General features: G+C 40.2%; 1 protein-coding gene across 1 annotated transcript in view; it reads left to right on the top strand.

The window, feature by feature from the left end:
- The window catches only part of LMBR1 (limb development membrane protein 1), a 1668467-nt gene that overhangs the window by 1169272 nt on the left and 481077 nt on the right, over window positions 1–18118 (top strand). Inside the window, exon 11 of the mRNA XM_044065580.1 lies at window positions 12873–12949. Coding sequence (XP_043921515.1) covers window positions 12873–12949 — 77 coding nt within the window. The remainder of the gene's footprint in view (window positions 1–12872; window positions 12950–18118) is intronic.

Genomic DNA, 18118 nt, shown 5'->3' with positions numbered 1-18118 from the left:
GGCCACCCTTCTTCTCTGGTCAAACAGTTTGTTTGATTATTAGGCTACCTGTCCCCAGTGTAACCTTCAGCTGAGAATTACCTTGTAATACACAGACTCCATGTTGTACAGTGATTCTAACTTGGGATTGGTAACTAGCTAGTATGCTGTATATGAAGTGGGTATTTTGGTGAATGCTAATGACTCCTTTGGATGTGCATATGTGTAAACATCAGCTAAAAGATATGCCCATGTTTCTGTGCTTCCTCTCTGTATGCAAATTCTCCTTTTATTCCTGGTGTGTAACACAGTGCCTTACTTTCCCCCTTTTCCTAAAAAGAAAAATGGACCAGTGTCTGCTTAGTCTTCGTCCTCTCCTCAGTCGCTCTGCACTGGCCACAGTTGTCATTGAAGGTGTGTGTGTGTACTCTCAGTGGCCACAAGGTAAACATTTAGAGTTTCATTTTCATAACAGTTTTATTTATTTTTGTTAGTTTAGTCAGAAAAAGCAGGAAAAAGATGTCAATGGGATTATAGTAAGCTGGTAAAGAACCAGTTGGCCAAGGTGTCCAAAGGACTGGTGCATGCCAAACGGAATAATGAGGAAATGATTTCAGCCTCAATCTCAGCTGCAGCGCGGACCAGTGGCCAGGAGGACAATCTGATTCTGAGAAGGCAAAAAACCGTGGTACCAGAATCAAGTTTAAACTTCTTATGGTCTGTGTGGTGAAGCTCTCCTTTCATGGTGTTTTTTGTACTTCTAGCCATAACCCATGACATTCCTTTTACAGGTCATATGGGCATAAAGCGTACCAAGAGATGTATTATGAAGAACTTTTATTGTCCTTGGATTGGAAGGGATGTAACATGGTACTGCAGGGCCTGTAAGCAGTGCCAAAATGTAGGCAAGTCAGTGGACAAGGTCAAAGCTCCATTGATGCCTTTGCCTGTGATTGAAGAGCCATTTCAGAGGGTAGCTGTAGATATTGTGGGGCCTCTGAGTATTCCAAGTTTCACAGGGAAGAAGTATATCCTGGTGGTAGTAGATTATGCTTTTAGATACCCTGAGGCGGTGGCTCTGTCCTCCATTGAGACAGAGAAGGTGGCAAATGCTTTGTTAGAGATTTTCAGCAGGCTAGGTTTCCTGAGAGAAATACAGACTGACAGAGGTGCCATTTTCATGTCAAAACCTGATGGCTTGCCAGTGGAAGTGTTGTGTGGTGTAGCACCTAAAGATCACCCCTTACCATGCCCCAGACTAATGGTCTTGTGGAGAGGTTAAACTCTACATGCTACAGGCATTTTGCAGACTACTTTAAGAGAGAGTTGTACAAGTATTTGCCCTAGCTACTGTTTGCATACAGAGAGGTACCCCAGGAAATCCACAGGTTTTTCACACTTTGAGTTGCTGTATGGGCATAGGGTGAGAGGGGACCTTTAGATTTGATTCGTGATGAGTGGGAGGGTGTGTGTGAATCCCACAAAGATTCTGTTGTTGCATTTGTCCTAAACCTCAGGACAAGGCTTAGGGAGCTCATGGGCTTTTCCCAGGAGAACCTAGCAAGAGCCCAACAGCAGAAAAAGGTTTGGTATGACAAGAATGCTCAAGCACGAGTGTATGCTGTGGAACAGCAGGTTATGGTACTCATTTCTGTCAGACACAATAAGCTGTAGGCACTTGGGAAGGACCCTTCAAAGTGGTAAGAAAGGTCAGTGATGTTAATTACATGGTAAACCTGCTAGGCAGGGGCACAAATTGTACCATGTTAACATGATAAAGCCTTACCATGATAAGGAGACCCTAGTGCTGAGTATTTGCATTGGATGGCAGGAGGAGTCTGGATGGGATCTGGTGACTGATCTCATCAGTGAGGCTCAGACTGACACCTCTGTGGAAGGGGTAGCAATATCCCAGCGGCTATCCCCTTGCCAGGTTTGAGAAATTCAGGCAGTGTTGCAGGAGTTTGGAGGCTTGTTCATTTGGAAACCTGGATGCACCCACGTCATGCAGCACCATGAAGATACAGGGCCCCAAAGGCCTATCAAGCAAGCTTCTTATAAGGTGCCTGAGTAAGTCATACAGACTGAGGGAGGAGATGCAGGAAATGCTGGAACTGGGGGTAATCCAGGAGTCCAGCAGTCCCTGGCGCTCCACAGTGGTGTTGGTACCAAAGCAAGATGGTAACATCAAGTTCTGCATGGACTATAGAAAATTAAACTGTCACGCAAAGGCACATGCTTACCCCATGCCTTTTTGACTCTCATCGCTAGAGAAAGGTCAGTCTTTGTGACTCCTTCTGGACTATAAGAGTTCACGAAGATGCCCTTTGTGATAAAAAATTCCCCAGCAACCTTCAAGAGGCTGGTAGATTGTATCCTAGCAGGAGCAGGAAATTATGCCCTTGCTTACCTGGATGATATTGCCATCTACAGCCATTCCTGGAAAGAGCACCTTCAGCATGTCAGGGAGGTCCTGGGTAGACTGAAAAGTGCAGGGTTGACCAGTAAGTTTCAAGTGGTTATGACAGAAGTCTCTTACCTGGGACGTAGAGTGGGGAGTGGTAAGATTAGGCCAGAACCTACCTAAGTGGAAGCTATTCAGTTGTGGCCTGCCCCTGTTACCAAAAAGCAGGTGAGGGCTTTCTTGGGGGCAGCTGGGTACTGTAGAAAGTTCATTCCCAGTTATAGTACAATAGCTGCTCCCCTCACAGACCTGACAAGGAAAAACAGGCCAGATAAGCTAGAGTGGACCCCAGCCTGCGAGCAGGCATTCCAAAAGGACCCTCTGTGTTGGCCAGTCCAGATTGCAGAAAAGAATGTGTTTTGCAGGTGGATGCTTCAGACAATGGAGTTGGCCTGTACTCTGTCAAGTTTCCTCAGAGGGAGAAGAGTACCCAGTTGTATATCTCAGCTGTAGACTCCAACCCAGGGAGGAATGTTATGCAGCTGTAGAAAAAGAATGCCTAGCCATAGTATGGGCACTGCAGAAACTTCAGTCTTAATTGTATGGAAGGAAATTTACTGTGGTTACAGACTACAATCCCTTAACATGGCTACATAGAGTCAGCCAGCAAAATGCCAGGTTATTAAGATGGAGCCTAGGGTTGCAGGCATGTGACATGACAGTACAGCACCGTATTGAGGTCAGCAGTGCCACTGCAGATGGACTTTCAAGACAAGGGTATAGGTTATTGTGTTCCCAGATAGGCCCATTTCTCTCAAGCAATGTTTTTCCAGGATCACTTGAAAAACTAGCTTGAGTCTTCTATGGGGGGTGGGGGTTTGTGATGATATGAGGTATTGTCATCAGTGCCAGGGATAATAGGGCAGTGCATGTGTAGCATGTGCCAGGATAGTTGGCTGAAGTTTTGTGTTTTTGTGCTGTTTGACTACCGCACTGATTTGTGCAGATGCTTGTGTTAAAAATTTATCAGCAGTGTTGTAATAGCTAATTAAATGCATATATTTAAACAAAGAATTCTGGAAGGGAAGAGTAGAAGTTTTTGAAATTGTTCTATAATTTTTAAACACTGCAACAAATCTAAACAAAGCTCTGAGTATGTATTGCACCAGTGCCAGGTGGTCAAATGTGATGTCATTGTATAACCAGTGCTGAGAGGATGGAACTCTCACAGCAGTTTGCTTTGTTTTGTTTGGTACCTGATTAAATATCTATGATAGTTATCACAGTCAGTCATTTGAGTTAGTTCAGTTCAGTTAGTTTTGAAGTTCATCACCTTACCATGTGGAAGTAAGCATCGTAGCATCTCATCTTGCCTTGCATTATTAATTAAGTTAGCTAGGGAACAGTTATTCTTTAGACAGTCAGGAAATGCAGTGAGATTAGTTAAGTGTTGTTTTTCTGCATCTGTGTTAATTTGTCCAACTGTTATTTTTTTATTTCTCCTGTGATTGAAACTCTGGTGTTTATTGTACTTAGATATTTAGTATTCTCATGTTTTCTATTTTATTATTTATTATTAAATATTTTATACCTTTCATTGTGGCTGTTTTTTTAGAGAATACTTTTAACATCTTGATAGTAGTTGCGCTTATTTTAGTCATGCCTTAGCCACTCTGAAAAGCCTTGCTGCTTTGTTTATACTCTACCATTTATACTAGTATTGTTTTACTCAGTGTAATTGGATACCCTTGTAAGAGCCTGAGAGTGGTTGACTGGTGGCAGCGTGGTTACCTTATAATCTGAGCAGAAGGGGTTCAGCTAGTAAATATGTACCAGCCTTTCCTAGGAGTATGTGTGTAAAAATGAAATACCCAGGTTTGGGTGTTTCACCTACTTGGAACTGGGACACAGTGCTCCAAAGTGAGTCTTGTTTGGGATCTGGAGAGACAGAGAGTCCAGTCCAAGGTCTGGAGCATGTTCCCTGTATGCTCTTGGGGGAAAATGCGCTTGATGCAGAGAGCAGCATCTGAAAATGCTGTGTAAATGAATTCCTGTTTCTAGTCACCATCTCTCACTGGTGTCAGTGGTGAGGATTGAGCCTCCTTGATTACTGGCCCAAAGTAGAGAGGCCATCACACCTTGCAGATAAATTAAGCTCAAAATTTCTCAGTATAAACTGTTCGTTCTATGCCACTTCCTTTGTAATTACCTTTGAGCAGATACTGAACGTGTTCTACAAGACTAAATGTACTATCGCTGTGGGTCCAAATAACATTACGGGCTGTTTTCTGATCAGTATGCAATACCTCCTATCAGACCTTCTTAAATTATTGAGCCACAGCATCTTTTCTGGATGTGTACCTGAAGCCTAGAGCACAGCTGTAGTGGTTCCCCTATACTGGGGAGCCCCCATCACAGACCCTAGCCAAAGACATATTTGCAAATCTAATGTAGCAAATCATCATAGACCTTGTAAACTGTGACAGCATAGGTAATCTACAGTCCCTAGATCAAGCCAAGTTGGATTTGTAAAAGGTCGATCATACCTATTAAGCTTACATGGTTTCTTTGAAAGAGTTACTGAAGCTTTGAGGGTTGCTCCTTGCATGAAGCTTACTACAATTTAATTAATGCTCTTTACAAATATACCCCACTTTGACATCATCTGCAAACTGTCCAAACTCTGCATTGGTCACTATGTAACTGGTGGATTTCAAACGGTTTTGCTAATAGACGCAACTCTGTTAGAGTCTATGGTGCACTATTCTCCAAGAAACTTGTCACCAGTGGTGTACCCTAGGGCTCTGTTCTGTGACCTCGTATGTTTGGCATTTACTTCTTTTATGTCATTTCTGACATTAAAGGCCTCTGACTGACCAAGTCTGTGGATGACTGCAAACTTGGAACTTTAATCACACTTCTTCTGAAAACACTCTGATCTTTTAAGGGTGGCACATGCTAACTTGAACAAACATTTGGTGCCAGGATCACAGCGTAAACCTAAGCACCAAAAATGTTGCATCATACAGTTTGGGAAACAGGAGCTATCACTAGTCAACCATATATGTGATGTCCCCATGAAAAAAGACACTATCATTAGAGATGTGGTCATTTTATTTATTTATTTATTTTATTTTATTTTACATTTGTTGATCGGGATAGTCCGACTGGATACATGTCCATTTTCAGCAGAGGCCCGGGGAGAAAAGCTCCAAAGGTGGTTACATTTGGTGCCAGGACCACAGTGTAACCCTAAGCACCAAAAATTTAGCATCATACAGTTTGGGAAACAGGAGCTATCACAAGTCAACCATATATGTGTTGTCCCCATGAAAACAGACATCATTAGAGATTTTAGTGGATAACGAACTCTCCTTTGACCATCACATATTCTGTGACATTAGGAAAGCCTTCTGTCTTGCCCAACTTGTTTACTAAAGAGTTCCCCAAGTTACCAGACTATATAAAAGTTCTGACTGCTATGGACTTCTACATGTGTTGTATGTATGACTGATCTACAAAGCTATAAATGCCCCATTCCTGATTCATCTACAGTATCCATAAAACTGATATTTTCATTAATACAAGATCAACATATCTAAATCAGTGTTGCATGGTAGACATCTATCCTAAAAAATTCCCCATATTTGGAACAAACTTCTGAGTTCCGTAAAGCAAATTGGATTCCTCACTGTCCTTAGATCTGACTTAGACAAGTAGATGCTAAAGTTCAAATTTACTCCAGGATAGTCTCCTATCCCACATGAACAGTGGGAGTAACTGGTTGGGTGTGTTAGTGGGACTCATAGATATTTCAAGGCAGTTTAGTCTTAGGATCATGTATACCTTGCCAGTACACAACTTCAGACTATATCCCCTTCATCAGGGAGAGATAGAGTTGTCAGTCCTGGCTTAAATCTGTGGAGAACTACCCAGTTATACAGATCCTCTTTAAAGGATGAGTAACCTGCAGGGGAAGTATGTTCCAGAGGTGAAGGAGATGCTGTGTAATAAACCTGTCTGTCCACCATATTTTATCTGTTGGTGAAAATGAAGTCCTTTTTTTTTGTGTTAGTGAAAATATTAGACTTGCAGAGCTAAGGATATCAAGGGCAACCAGTTCTCCAGTGCTCTTATAGGCTAGGCATAGGTCTCCCCCAAAAGTCTGTAAAACACTAAAAATGGATAGTACTTCTAGCCTCTCCCGGTAGCTCAGGGTCTATAGGTGCATGACCTTCTTGGTTCGGAACTTCTGTGGATTAGCTGTGTTAAGTAGAAGGATTTCCTGACTATTGTCACACAATGATAAAACATGAGTTGGCAACCCAAGTTCCAGTGTACCTAACCATGTCTTCATTTGGTAGTGATGTATTGGCAATGCAGTATGCTGAGGGAAAGGTTTGTCTACCAAATAGAGTGATACTGCATTTTTTTCAACATTTAATTTTAGTCCAGTTTCAATACATGGAGTGTTTGCAAGGGGATTCTTGCTGAATGGTTCAGGTATCAGTGGAGGACTTAACAATAACTCCCAGTTTGCAGTCATCTGAAAACTTAGTAACCCAGAGGTCCCTGTTCTGTGCTCAGAGACCAGAAATGTAAATGCCAAAAAGGAATTGTCCCAACACTTAGCCATAAGGGACACACTAGTCACCTTCATACTTTTTGATGAGGCATTTGATACTTGTGCTGTAAGAGTTCTGTCTTATAGGCAGTTTGCTATCTATCTTAACAGATAGGGATCTGTTTTAAATCCTTTAGCTTTCTTATGATGATAGCATGGATTATGGTGTTAAATGTCTTGGTCAGGAGTAGCTACACTTTATGCACTCTATGGCCACTGTCCACTGCCTGTGTGACCCACTTAAGGAAGATAACCAGATGTTAATAGGGGAGATCTTCCCTTAACAAAGCCAGACTGTTGCAGGTCAAGGTTTTTGATATCATAGAGATCAGTTAAGAGGTTCTCCAGTTCGATCCTCAACTGGGGTGCCTTCTGTGTGGAGTCTGCATGTCCTCCCTGTGGTTGTGTGGGTTTCCTTCCACATCCTAAAGACATGCTGTATGTGGATTGGACACTCTAAATTGGCCCTAGGCGTGAGTGTGTGCCTTCTGTGGAAGGTTAGGTGCCGGGCTGGCAACTCGACACCGTAAAACTCCACTGCCAATCATGAGCGGACAGGTGATCAGCTGTGGCGACCTCTAACCGTGAAAAAGCCAAAAGAAGTTTTGAGATCAGTTATAATATGTTCCATGTCCTTGCAAATGAGGCTGATTAGGCTGACAGGTCTGTAATTCCCAAGGTCTGTGATATGATCATCCATATGTAGGGGCACCACAACCACAGTGAGCCATTCTTCAGGGCCAAAACCTGTAGCTAAGCTGACTGAATTCATTTAATAAATTGTAGAGAAACAGCAGAAGAACGACCACCAAACGGAACAGGACTCTGATGCCAGTAGTACACCAAATAAAAACGAAAACAATCAATGGCATATATAGAGTCCTAAAAGATAGTGGCACTGATATCCAACCTCGCAAAGAGCCAAACCAAATTGTCACACTAATTTCCTTGTAACTTCCTCTTAAATTAAAAGAAGTACGATGCAGGAAAAAATACAGCAACAGTCTGTAGACCAAAATTTAATAGCAGAGAACAGAGTAGCGCTTTCACCAACAGGCTTTGTCAACTCACAGTTACAGCCATATACTGATGGTTTAAATATAGAGCAGAGAAGCTTTCATTGGTTAACTAATAAAAACAATTAAGGCTTAATTAAATATAATTAGTTAAAACGCAATTTAAAATACAATTTAAAAAATCTCTTAACTGTGAGTTGACAAAGCCTGTTGGTGAAAGCGCTACTCTGTTCTCTGCTATTAAATTTTGGTCTACAGACTGTTGCTGCATTTTTTCCTGCATCGTACTTCTTTTAATCTGAGAGGAAGTTACAAGGAAATCAGTGTAATAATTTGGTTTGGCTCGCTGTGACCTTGGATATCAGTGCCACTATCTTTTAGGACTCTATATATGCCATTGATTGTTTTCGTTTTTATTTGGTGTACTACTGGTGTACTACTGGCATCAGAGTCCTGTTCCGTTTGGTGGTCGTTCTTCTGCTGTTTCTCTACATACATTTACTTTTCGAACATCAACGGAGGATGGCGGCGACTGCTGGTGTATGTGTGGAGTTACCCTATAACCCGGAAGGTGAGGGAGTTGTGCATCGGAAGAGGTTTGGTGTACTACTGGCATCAGAGTCCTGTTCCGTTTGGTGGTCGTTCTTCTGCTGTTTCTCTACATACATTTACTTTTCGAACATCAACGGAGGATGGCGGCGACTGCTGGTGTATGTGTGGAGTTACCCTATAACCCGGAAGGTGAGGGAGTTGTGCATCGGAAGAGGAATCGCTTCCAAGAGTGTGTTGAAGCACCCCATAATATGCTTCTACTTTTGGATTATGACTCCGATAAAAGTGACCAATATAATGAAACCGACGATACTGTGGGACTATCGGAGGACCTGAATACTTTGGAAATGGATCTTTTGCGGCTTAAGAAATTGCAACTCCAAAGACAGCATTTTGAAGCGTGCATACACATGAAGGTCGTGCCTCGTGGCCTTAGGGTACTTAAGATGCCCACATCAGGTACTTTTTATCCTGAGTTACTCTATAAGTGGCAGCAATTGAATATCAACTTAAGTTTTGACTATATGAGACTTTTGAATGATTTTCATAAACAAGAAGAGGACATGTTGAGAAATAAAGTAAATGAACAGTATAAGGATATTTCTCTTAAATACAAGTCAAGTAAGCTTGAACTCCTTATGGAGAGACTATTGGATAATGTTTCCCTATATGAGAAACGCACCTTGAACAGAAAAAGAGTAAGTTATATAGGGACATTAAAGACTTTAACAACAACCAGGTCTTTGTTTGGCGCTTGCGACTAGAAATGCACATGTATCTACATCAGTTACTAACAATAATGCTGAAAGTGGGGCGTTTAATGCGAACAATGTTATCTCTGATGCTACTACTGTTAATCATGTTTCTCCAGTTATTTTGAATGATAAGAACGGGTCAATAGTTAATAATTTTGATGAGAATATCCAGGTTATTGCAGGAGAGGTAGAAATTATACGAGAGGGAGTTACTGAAGTGTGTAACCCACGGGTTACATTAACTAAAGAAATACCCCTTACACCAGAGGTAGTTGTAAGAAGAAAACACAGGGTAATAACACAGAGACATCTCTAAATAAACTGAATACCCCTTTCCCCATAGCTGTGCATCAGTCTATGGAAAGAAAGAGATCCATGAGCAGGGGAAGGCACAAACGAAAACTACCAGAGAGCGAACACGTTGGTCCCACCCTGAAAAAGATGTGGGACAAGATGGGGGATCGCTAGTTGTTAATTTATCGGATAGAGAACTTAATTTACAAGAAATACAACTCCTCAATAAGGGCCTTAGCTTTGTGCCTTCAAGCAGGGGTGATATCACAGATATGATTATAGATGTTAAGAAATTTGTACGCAATGTACAATTAAAATTAGAATTTAATAGTACTTCTAATGTTGGTTTGCACACTTCCCTCTTTCGTCCTTACAGTACATATATGCCGATATTGCATCCACTATTAGACACTTTTGCGAAACTAGTGGAAAATGATATTTACAAACATTATAATTCCACTAATAATCAAAATAGGAATAGAAGATATTATAAGGACAACTTAACTAAGGCTCAACGCAATGCTATGATTCTATTAAAGAGAGATGATGAATTAATAGTGAGGCCAGCTGACAAAGGTGGGCCAGTGGTCCTTATGAACCGAATTGACTATGTGAATATCATGACAGATATGTTAAGAGATAGTAAATTCTATGAAACTATAAGTATGTCGATAGTACTGGATAAGGTTTTCATGGTGTATAATATGTTGGATGATTTATTAGCAAGTGGTGACATAGAATTTGAACTATATAGATACCTTAAGATGGACAATCCCTTAATTCCTATTCTTAATGGATTACCAAAAATTCATAAAACACTGGTGAACCCACCCATGAGACCCATTGTATCTGGTCAAGGGTGGGTCACTAAAGCACTAGCCTTGTATTTGGAGTATTATTTAGGTCCCTAGTTCGTGCTAATAATTATATTTTAATAGACAGCAAACAGTTTTTAATTGATCTGTATACATACACTAAGACATTGGAAGAGAATGAACGATTTATTCTTGTTACTATGGATGTAGTGAGTCTTTTCACAGTTATTCCTAATGATGATGGTATTCAGAAAATACAACAATATTTGAGGAAGAATACGGACATGAATGGGGACAGGATTGATTTCCTGACTTTACTTTTGGAGACAGTATTGACTAGTAATCTTTTTCTTTTTGGGGACACCCTTTACATGCAAAAGGAAGGCGTAGCTATGGGCACGGCTTGTGCCAATAGCTACGCCAACCTGGTCATGGCACAATGGGAAGAGGATTCCCTGTTTACATTGGACAACTTTAAGAGGCATATAGGCTTCTATAGGAGGTTTGTGGATGACCTCTTTTTTATTTGGCGGGGAGATGAGTATCAATTGAAAGAATTTTTTGTACAAGTGAATGAATTGTCGGAATATCTTAAATTCACCTTTGTATATTCTTACGAGGGAATCTCTTTCCTTGATGTAAATATAGAGAGGCTAACCAGTGGTTTATTGAACACCTCTATACATAGAAAAGCCTGTTATAAGAACTCGCTCCTGCATAGGAGCAGTATGCATCCTAGGTTTGTCTTTGACAATGTGGTGAAGGGCCAAATTACAAGGGCATCCAGGTTGAACCCATCTTTGGAAGGGTTCACACAAGAATTAAAATTGCTTAGGAATAACTTTAGTGAAAGAGGCTATGATACAACACTGTTTGACCTGATTTCTGATGATGTATATAAACAAAGGGATACCATAGCCCGACCATATTTTTCTGATATTGATATAAATCAAAGTACTACTTTAAGTAACAAGGATATAGGTTTGAGATTTATAACTTGTTATACTAAGGATTTTGGTATATTGAAGGAAAGTATAGCTAAATATTGGGATACACTTCTTTTAGAAGATGAGATAGGTAACCTAGTGGGGGAGGCCCAATTTTACATTTTGTAATAAACCTAACCTCAAAAGGATCTTATGTTACCCCTCACTATCTAGTATTAGATGTACTCCTCTACACTTGGACCACATACCAACAGTGTTCCTTGTAGTAGATGCAACCAGTGTATCTATATAGAAACAAGTGATGTGTTTGAGCATCCAGTAACACATAGGAAATTCATGTTTAGTACAGGAACAGATTGTATGAGTAAAGGGCTAGTTTATTTGGCAACATGCACTGCTTGCTCTTCATTTTATGTGGGAAAGACTAGTAGACAGCTCAGAGAGAGGGTTAGGGAGCATGTCTACCATATGAGCAAGCATTCAACATAATGCACTTGCCAAACATCATGATATGTCAGGCACCACTCATAATTTTCTCTTCCGTGTTATACAACACATCCACCCCAGTGCTAGGGGAGGGGATTTTGATAACTTCATATTAGAGTGTGAACTTAGATGGATCATTCGCCTGAGGGCACACCAGGCACCAGGATTGAATGATAAAATCCAGATTAAACCCATCCTTAAGAAAAGAAGAATTAGGAAAATACACAACAACAAAAGGTGACATTTTAGCAATGGTTATTTTATTACCAGTAAGCTGTATTATTTAATATGTTATATGTTTCCCCTTTTTGTGTATATATATGTGTATATGTTTATGAATTTATGTAGATAGTTATTAGATAGATATATATGTAGACAGCCAGTATATAATATGAGATTTTTTAAATTGTATTTTAAATTGCGTTTTAACTAATTATATTTAATTAAGCCTTAATTGTTTTTATTAGTTAACCAATGAAAGCTTCTCTGCTCTATATTTAAACCATCAGTATATGGCTGTAACTGTGAGTTGACAAAGCCTGTTGGTGAAAGCGCTACTCTGTTCTCTGCTATTAAATTTTGGTCTACAGACTGTTGCTGTATTTTTTCCTGCATCGTACTTCTTTTAATTTAAGAGGAAGTTACAAGGAAATTAGTGTGACAATTTGGTTTGGCTCTTTGCGAGGTTGAATATCAGTGCCACTATCTTTTAGGACTCTATATATGCCATTGATTGTTTTCGTTTTCATTTAATAAATTGTCAGTTACTACACTGCCTTAGCATATCTTTGTGTGCTTGTGTGTTGGTGTGTAATAAAAGTTGGTAGAGCCTTTTAACTATATTTGAACATTTTTACAGGAAGAGAGAAAATTATAATTTTTTTAGTGAATACATATAGTTTAATGTCTTTCCGAAACTACTTTTTAATATTGATGGCTTTAAATAATGCTGTTATATAGTTATTACAGTATTTCCTATTTTTCTGTTTCTTTCCTACAGAGCGACGAAAAAAAGCATCTGCATGGGAGAGGAATTTGGTTTATCCAGTTGTAATGCTAATTTTATTAGCTGGGACGGTAAGATTGTTTCTTAGCTCGTGTGTGTTCACATTTCATGTTATAAATATTTTCTAGAGAATTGCATCAAGATAGTCCTAGTCTTTGAGTACATTCTGACTTTACTTTTAACTTGGAATCTTCCTGGGGGTGCTGGGGGTTGTAGTAGTGGGAATGTGCATTAGCAGGATTGTCTGTGCCTTGGCCTACATTAACATCATTGGATCTTGTGTGGGGATAATAAACCATCTGAATGAACCACGTGATGATGACAACTTACTTCCAACTCCTGCCCCCAAATGGCAAAGTGGCTACACCCAAGACTTGACAGGTTTGGTGGGATGAGCCAAAGCATTCCATGTGTTAAAAAATGGATTTTTGGAACTCACTTTTGACCAGATTATGGCACGGACTGTGGCCTTCTAGTATTCTAGTTATGGAGAGATTTGCTTTCTATTGTATTTATTTTATTGCTTTCACAAAAAAACAGAAAACATGTGCCAGGCAGTTTTAATTTACTGCCCCCTGCACCCTAATTTTAAATGTATGGTTTATTGTGTTCAAGCTGTCTACATTCCTGAATACAATCCTTTATTCACTTAAAATATATATTATTTTTAACATTTTAGGTGTAGGAGTCATGAAGTTTTTTTTTTTTTTTTAATAGTTACAGAAGAGGTAGAATGACCCGGATAATTAGGAAGACTGTTGATTCCTAAGACCTAACAGTAAACAGTTTGAAGGTTTAAATTATAAAGCTACTATTGGAATTAATGCTGCAGTTGGTTGCTATCAGGATACACTTTTTTTAGTTTAGGCCTTTATTGACCAGTTTGACATATTGCCTCAGTATTATTGTATTGTAATATATAGCCATCAGTTTTATGACTTTCTCTGAAATGCTGCTTGACCACATAAGGGGGGAAATGATGGAAGAAACAAGGAATTAGGATGGATCTAGGAGGCGACAAAAATATTGAAGTAGTCACTGAGAATTGTGTGATTATTTGCATAATCTTGCATACATTCAGCTTAACTTGCAAGATTTTTAATCGGTTAGCAAAAGGTTTTATTACTATGGCTGTTTGGAGTGTGTCCTTATTCTAGTCTCTGTGGTACCCCCCACCTGTCAATGTATGAGGACTGGTTGTAGGCCAGTGTGATCCTCATCTCTGACCGAACCACTAAAAGACAGGAAGGCTCAAGTTTATTTCTTCTGCATCACTGATTAGTCACCTAGGCTGTTTGGCATTCAGAGTACCAGTATGTACTTGGTACTAATGAAGAGTTAGGTTATTTTGTATATACTTCTGTGATGTAAAAGCCTCTGTTAAGAAACTGCAACTAGCCAAGTTTGCTGATGATTACAAAGTAGAGGCAGTTATCAAATCCCATTCTAATACTCAAATTCTCCAGCAAGGAACAGACCAAATAAGTGCTTGGTGTACTTACTAATCATTGACTTACCCTCTACACCAGAGCTGCAGCATAGTTCTTTTGGCATCACTCTTGCTTATCATGTAAGTAACATTCTGTTTAATTTTGATAGAGTTAGAGGGTCTTGGGTACACATGTCATTAGCAGACCCTACTTTGACCACCAAGTCTCTGTGGTGCTTAGAACTTTATGTTTAGCACAACTGTTTTTTGTGGTATCTCAAGGTCCAAAGAAGCTATAGTCCCACTTTATTCAACCGATATTAGGTCCATCATTAAATATGATGCCCGCCATGTACCTGGCTAAGTACCTAAACCAGCACGAGAGACACTGACATTTCTTCACCCAAAATATCTTTGGTCTCATTGCTGTTAGTTGCTCTTTTAGATAAAAAAGGCTTGTTCTTCTATTTGATGTCATACTGACTCCTAAGAAATGATCTCTGCTTAAAGCACTCAGCACTGTTTGAGCTCCTTCACCTAAAGGCAATCAGTTGCAAAGTAAACACCCATTCTAGAGACCTAAACCTGTACTACCACATCTGCTCCACCAAATGTCATGACAAATACCAAACCCAATGTATACCCTGTTTCTGGAATAGACTCCCTTTACCTGTCAAGCAGAGTACTTCCATAGCAACCTTTAAGACCAGTCTGGATGACTAGATGGCTGATCGGACATTTTCACTGGGGATATATGGAGATTGTCTACTTAGTGGGGGCTATTTAGTTATTCACAATATTGGGAGGTGTAGCTGAGCTTCTTGGTGGCCTCATTTGGCTGTAAGCTAAGTAAAACATATGAACCTTTGAGCCGATTTCAAGGAAGAGTCTTCATCACACATACATGTTGCATACCTCTTTCTGCAGTCAGGATAGAGGTTTCCCTTTTTAGTAATTGCCTTTTTGTGTCCCAGTAGAAAAAAAAAACACTTTTGTTTGTTTGTACCTGGCCTAATCCTCATGCTCTAAAAGTAATAGCTGATTTACCTGTCCACTGTGCATTCAGACTATTTTATAGTTTAATGATTGTAGAAAGAATTGTCTCTCCAAGCAGTCCTAGATAGTATGTTGCACCATTTTTCCCTTTTTGGCTGCCTACATCGTTGGCTTTGCTATAGAGTTAGGATATGATTTTGCTAGTCCAGCCATTGCCCAGGAAGCAATGCTGCTTACATTACCACTGAAGAACCTTTAGTGTTGGAATTTGCATCCTGTCCTTCAGACCTGTATGATAGCAGTATTATTATTATTTTTTTTAACTTTGTTGAATAGGTTGAAGTCTGTTTCCTAGAATGTGTCATCCAGTTTCCTGTACAGCTCTTGATTAACTGTAGACCTGTGAGAAGACCCTCTGTTGAAAATGTCAGCACTCAAAATTCTTAGTGCCATCACTCTGAAAAAAAAGACCAAAAATGTAGGAAAAGAGAGAAAGTCATATATTGGTCTACTCCTTTAAACCTCTTTTTTGCAAGGTGCAAGCACCCTTCCACCCCTACCCTCCAAAACACGTATGTAAACTCGCTCAAAGATTGCCATGCCTCAAAGAAAAGGGAGTATTCTGAGAGATGGCCATCTAGGACTTAGTATATGTAAGTCCGTTTTTTTTTTTGCCAGTTCAGTCTCAGCATTTGAAGACTCCTCATTAGCAGATCCTGTCATTTCAAATGGTTACCCTGTACGAAGTATGCTGCCTTTGTTTGCTAATCTTCCATGTGTTCATTTTTGCAAAAGCTTTACAAGGGAAGAAATGTGAGAAGCAGGGTTCAGTATTTACAGGGTATTTAATAGATGGTTGTTTGTCAGTAAATAATTAAATAAATGGTGGATATGTAGTCAGCATTTGGTGTAGTGGTCTGAGAAAAATATTTTTTGGTTATTCATAGTATGCTAAACTCTCGCGGTGGTGGTGCTGCGGTAGCGTTGTCACCTCACAGTAAGACGGCTGTCCGGTTCGATTCTCAGCTAGAGCATCTTCTGTGTGGAGATATGCGTGAATGGGCGTACCTTCGTTGAAGGTTGTGCGTCAGGCCTGGCAAGCCAGTACATAAAAATCAACTGCCAATCATTAGCGGACCGGAATTCCGCTGTGGCGACCCCTAACCGGGAAAAGCCGAAAGACACAAACAAAATATGTTAAACTCTTGTCCTCCCTCATTATGAAGGGTATGATTTTGATTAAAAGGCTAAAGCTCACTGCAGACTTAATAGAGGAGAAAAATTTGACAAGCCAGTACTGATTATAGATATATGCTTTTTAAGATTGTTAATGATAAGATGCTTTGGATGCATCATGCTGAACAGTTGCCACTGGTTTTGTCATCAGCACACATACATGGCCTAGGACCCAGCCCTTATCAGAGCAGGTCAAGACTGTGCAACTGGAAGCATCATTAAGCAAAGAATTCCTTTTTGGACCTCCAGCTGAACAGGTTTTTGAGAAGCTGGATAAGAAGGAAATAAAATAAAAACTGTGAAGGAATTTTATCTGTCTCCAACACCAAGGTACATTAGGAATTACCCCTCAAAACCTTGGCCTTTCCCCCCCCTAGGAAAGACAAGAGGAGGCCTTATCATGGCAAGAGACCCAGACCATCCAGGAGACAGCTTACAGAACAGTCGTTCAGAACAGGGAGGTCCAAAGAGCCCACACAATATGGAAACTAACAGTATTTTCAACTCCAGCCCCCGATACCCCTACCTCCCCTCTCCTCCAAATTTCTGGCTGGAAGACTGTCCTCCCCTTTCTAAATCAGTGGAAAATCGTCAACAGCTCAGTGTCATAGAAAGGGAGTACTACATCCAGTTCAGAGAAATCCCACTCTTCTTAGGCATCCCAAAACCACCAGAACAACAGGAGAACCTGTTGCCACCTATCCTCAGGGAACTACTTCACCAAGGATCCATTCAGCCTGTTCCTCTAGTTCAGTAGGGAAAAGGCTTCTACTCAAGGATTTTTCTGCTTTCAAGAAAGGAAGGCACCTAGTGGGCCCATCTTAGCCCTTTATTGTCACTGCAGACCTAAAAGACGCTTGCCTCCATGTCCTCATAGTAGACAGTCACAGGAAGTCTAAGATTTGTAGCAGCCAGCTCTCACTTCCTATTCTGTGTTTTACTGTTTGGGCTGTCCATTTTTCCCAGAGTTTTTGCAAAATGCTTAGCTCATTTGATAGGACATTGCAGAACTTTTCGAGTTCATGTTTACCCCTACTTAGACGACCGTGTCATTTAGGGGAAAATCCACAACAGAGATGCTAGACACTGTGCAGATCACTGTATACTACTTTCAGAAGTTATACCTCACCTTAAATATTCCAGAGTCATAAACTCTTCATTAAACAAGGATCCTCTTTCTGGGAGCCCTCAAAGATTTGGCCCAACAGAAAGCCATCCTTCTCCAGTACAAGATATCTTTTCTGGCAAGCTACCTGACCAGCCTGTTACCAAAACAACACATCTCAGCAAGGAAATTTCTGTGGATTCTAAGTTATATGGCATCCTGGATTCTTACAATTTCACTTATAAATTTACACATGTGAAACATTCAGTGGTTCCTAAAAAATGTTTGAAGAGTATTCTTAACCCCCAGATACCCTATTGTCTCACATTCCATGCCTGAAGAAGGAGCTGCTATGGTAGAAGAACACCATATGACAGACCCCAGAGGCAAATTTCTCTTTACCAGAAACAGGCAAGAACCATCACCACAGACAGCTCAGACATAGCTTGGTGGGGCCACTTAGTTTCCTTGAAA

Source organism: Protopterus annectens, chromosome 3.part0 (genome assembly GCF_019279795.1).
Source record: "Protopterus annectens isolate FY-2018-M chromosome 3.part0, PAN1.0, whole genome shotgun sequence".
In the NCBI taxonomy this organism is placed as follows: domain Eukaryota; kingdom Metazoa; phylum Chordata; order Ceratodontiformes; family Protopteridae; genus Protopterus; species Protopterus annectens.
This window is presented reverse-complemented; position numbering and strand designations above follow the sequence as displayed.